The sequence below is a fragment of the Vigna radiata genome, chromosome 4, assembly GCF_000741045.1.
Source record: "Vigna radiata var. radiata cultivar VC1973A chromosome 4, Vradiata_ver6, whole genome shotgun sequence".
NCBI lineage: Eukaryota > Viridiplantae > Streptophyta > Magnoliopsida > Fabales > Fabaceae > Vigna > Vigna radiata.
Window position 1 is genome coordinate 6,562,577 of NC_028354.1, and position 3,395 is coordinate 6,565,971.

Here is a 3,395-nt window from a genome sequence, read left to right on the forward strand (position 1 = left end):
AAATGAGATCAACCTATAATAACCACAAATCACAATGTTCCATTGAGATTACATACATGTTTTTCTGTGTGAGAACTTCTGCTATTGTAGGTATATCAGTAAATTGCACATGACTTTCTAAATAGTAATTTAACTGTTGATTATCTTTCTATAGTTGCATGATCCAAATTTAATGTTATCATTTCTCACACCACATGCAAATTTGGGGATGAATAATACTTTTGAATCCACAAACACAATTGGGATGAACAATGGTCTCTGCACATTGACAATATGTCAAACAATTGAGATGAACAATTGCATAAAAGAAATATAAAAGATGGTCAAATCAGGTTTCTCAGCAATTTGCTTAAATATACTGATACAATGCTTTAAACCCAGACTACATGTCAAACAATTGGGATGAACAATGGTTGTATGTAGGATCAAAATTCAAAGTGTGCACATAAACTGTTTGTAAAAATTGTTGGTGAAGGACACTTACTTGACCACTGTACACAGTCACGTTGACCCCAAGTGTCAGCAGCTCATCAACCTAAGAGAATTAAACTAGAGACATCAAATATAAACTAAAAGAAAAGAAATTACCCATTTTAATTAATCCAATTCCATGAAATATCATTATCAAAACCCTTTGAGACCAAAATACAGAAACAAATTATTTTAAGCATACTATAATCTTGTTACCTCACTGATTCTTGGCTTCATAAAATCTCCTTCAAGACTCTCGAAAGCCTCCCAGGACTGCACTTCGTATCTGTCATTATCACAAAAGTTGTTGTGAGATCACAAATTTGAATTTGAATTTGCGATAATTTGACATCATAAACTCACGTAACATTCTCGGGAATGATCTTTAACTTCTTCCTGATGACACCGTTTAGTAATTTTTCAAGATCTTCGTCCTCACTACCAAGGGTTGAAATTTTTGACATAAGATACTTGGAGTATCGCATAATTGACACTTCTTTCGATAATCCCAGCTCCATTGCGTTTATGCTGTTTGAATCACTGTCTGAATCTTGTAGAAAATTATAGAAATCCTGAAATATTAAAAAATAAGAATTTCAGGAGCTGTGGTACAAAACACCTTTACAATTACTTTCAAAATCTACCACAACTCCAAAAGTTAGCCAATGACATGAAATATTATTTTCACTTATACACACTATTTTAATAATCATATCAAATTTTCAAAGCATTTAAGTGATTAAATAAATACTCCAACGTGATTAATGGAAATTATAGTACCACAGAATTGCTGCTAGCGATAATCTCATTCTCAAGATCAGCCCATGAGTTAGTTGCATCAACAAATTGACCTGCCTCAAGTTGCTGCTTGATCCTCTCAGCTATACTGTTGTAAAATCATATTTATCTACTAGATAATATAGAAAATGAAATCCAACTCCTACATTTCATCAATTTGTCTATTTCAGAATGTGGAAAAAAGATGCACCTGTTTGCCTTTTGCAGTCCATTGTCATCAAGTCTTGATAGATCTTTCAGTAGAGGACCCCATGAGAACTTCAAGGTAGAAAATATTAAAATTGTTAAAGTTGTAAGTTAAGTTTTAACCTTTGACTACACCAATACTGGAACCTACCACAAAATCTTCTGGGGAAATCCAGGTATCTCCTAATGCCACACCTAAATATTTCATATATATAATTAATGGAACTATGTGAGGAACAAAAAACAAAATTCACCATATTGATGGACAGGAATTGTTATCCGTCTTGGATGATGTTATTTTGGAAAGAACATATACCTCCAAGTGTAGCCTTCAATGTTCCTCGTTGAATAGCTTTGAAAGCTGATAATGCAAGAGCTACAGCAAACTTGCCACCATAAGACTCTGCCACAATGAACAGAGGACTCTTTTGGAGGTTGGCATCATTGTTGAATAATTCAACTAACAAGGTTGTCAAGTCTGTGGTTGCCTCTTGGTCTGTTTTGGCATAGAGATCCGAATCTTCAACATAACTGTACCCGGTTCCAACAGGGTTGTCCTACATAGTACATGGCACATTGATTCAATGCCATTGTCATTGAAGGATGTAAGAAGCACAGTCAAAAGCTCATTAGAATGCAAAATCAACTGCTTCAAGGGAAAAAAATAGAGTTAATGAGCTACCACAAACAAGAGATCTGCTTTTCTCAACCAAGTGAAATTCCGGGGCTTCAAATTTCCATCCAAAGGACCAATCTCTCCAAAATTGCCAAGCCCAACTCCAGAAGCACCCTGTTAAATATTTTGAAAAAATTGATGCCATTAGAACAAAATGTTGCTATTCTTAATTCATATAATGGCCCAATTAAAAAATAAATATTGGGAAGTCTGTTATAATGAGAATAAACTACGTAGTTGATATAATTTCCATATACTGATTTAGTCAACTACTATGAGAACAAAATGACCTTTATCATTTTTTTTTTCTAATCTCATGATAATTTCTTTAACTCTAAAAAAGCACATACTGGTCCTCCCTGCAACCAGAGAATGATTGGCCAGGGTTTTGAGGGATTATCGACTCTGTATGGAGTTCTGTAAAGCCACCAGAATAAATGAGCTTCTGTGGTAGCAAAATTCAAAGCATAAAGGTAAGTAACTATTGCTAAAAAACTTTCAAAGAACATTCCATGCTAGTTTTCTATTAGGTATAATGAGAAAGAAAAGAATGAAGAAGATTACTGGGTCTGATTTCCACATATCCCCATTCCTCTGATCCGTCTTCACTCCTTGAGCTGCTACTGCTACATGTTACTGATCCTCCCTGAAATAGTGCAACAAGGAATACAAGAGTGACCAGAAAAGCTTGAAACTTTTTCATCTCAGAGAAGGGGACAAGGAGAAAAGCAACTATAGAGTGAGTAAAAGGCAAAAAAGAAGGTGTGGGGATTGAAGATAGATAAAAACAACATTTAATTTTCTGATAAGACTGTATTGTCAATGGAATGTGCTCCATTCCTTGTGTTATGACCATTTACTCCCTTCAGCTTGATTCATTTGATATATTTCTATTCAAACTAAGTAAAAAAAAAAATAGTTATATTAGATTTAATTCAGTCATATTTTTTTCATTTTATAAAAAAAATATTTTATTATTGTTGAAGTTAGAATATTAAAATAGATTAAACTCCATACACTTACTATTTATACTGATAAAAAAAAAATCGTTATTGTTGATTTGGTCTATAGCATAGAAATAAATTGCCTAAAAAATGACAAAGAACTTTTTACTTTAGTTTGTGAACATCAGTAATATTCTGTTTATATATATAAGAAACTTCTTTTCCATTTTTCAGATTTTTTTCTCATTTTATCTTTTAAATAAAAAAGTTAATTAAAATAATTACTTTATAATTAAAAAAACATCTATAATTACTTTATA

At 32.6% G+C, this 3,395-nt stretch overlaps 1 protein-coding gene across 1 annotated transcript in view; it reads right to left on the reverse strand.

Annotated features, from left to right (window-relative positions):
- The window catches only part of LOC106758631 (serine carboxypeptidase-like 51), a 4,379-nt gene extending 1,433 nt beyond the window's left edge, over positions 1 to 2,946 (reverse strand). Inside the window, exons 1-11 of the mRNA XM_022780139.1 lie at positions 2,696 to 2,946; positions 2,482 to 2,576; positions 2,138 to 2,245; positions 1,772 to 2,012; positions 1,607 to 1,650; positions 1,460 to 1,527; positions 1,252 to 1,357; positions 835 to 1,043; positions 688 to 757; positions 485 to 535; positions 2 to 13 (exon numbers count right to left, since the gene is read on the reverse strand). Of these exons, the coding sequence (XP_022635860.1) occupies positions 2 to 13; positions 485 to 535; positions 688 to 757; positions 835 to 1,043; positions 1,252 to 1,357; positions 1,460 to 1,527; positions 1,607 to 1,650; positions 1,772 to 2,012; positions 2,138 to 2,245; positions 2,482 to 2,576; positions 2,696 to 2,834 (1,143 nt within the window). The 5' untranslated portion in view covers positions 2,835 to 2,946. The remainder of the gene's footprint in view (position 1; positions 14 to 484; positions 536 to 687; positions 758 to 834; positions 1,044 to 1,251; positions 1,358 to 1,459; positions 1,528 to 1,606; positions 1,651 to 1,771; positions 2,013 to 2,137; positions 2,246 to 2,481; positions 2,577 to 2,695) is intronic.
- Between the last annotated feature and the right edge of the window lie 449 nt (positions 2,947 to 3,395).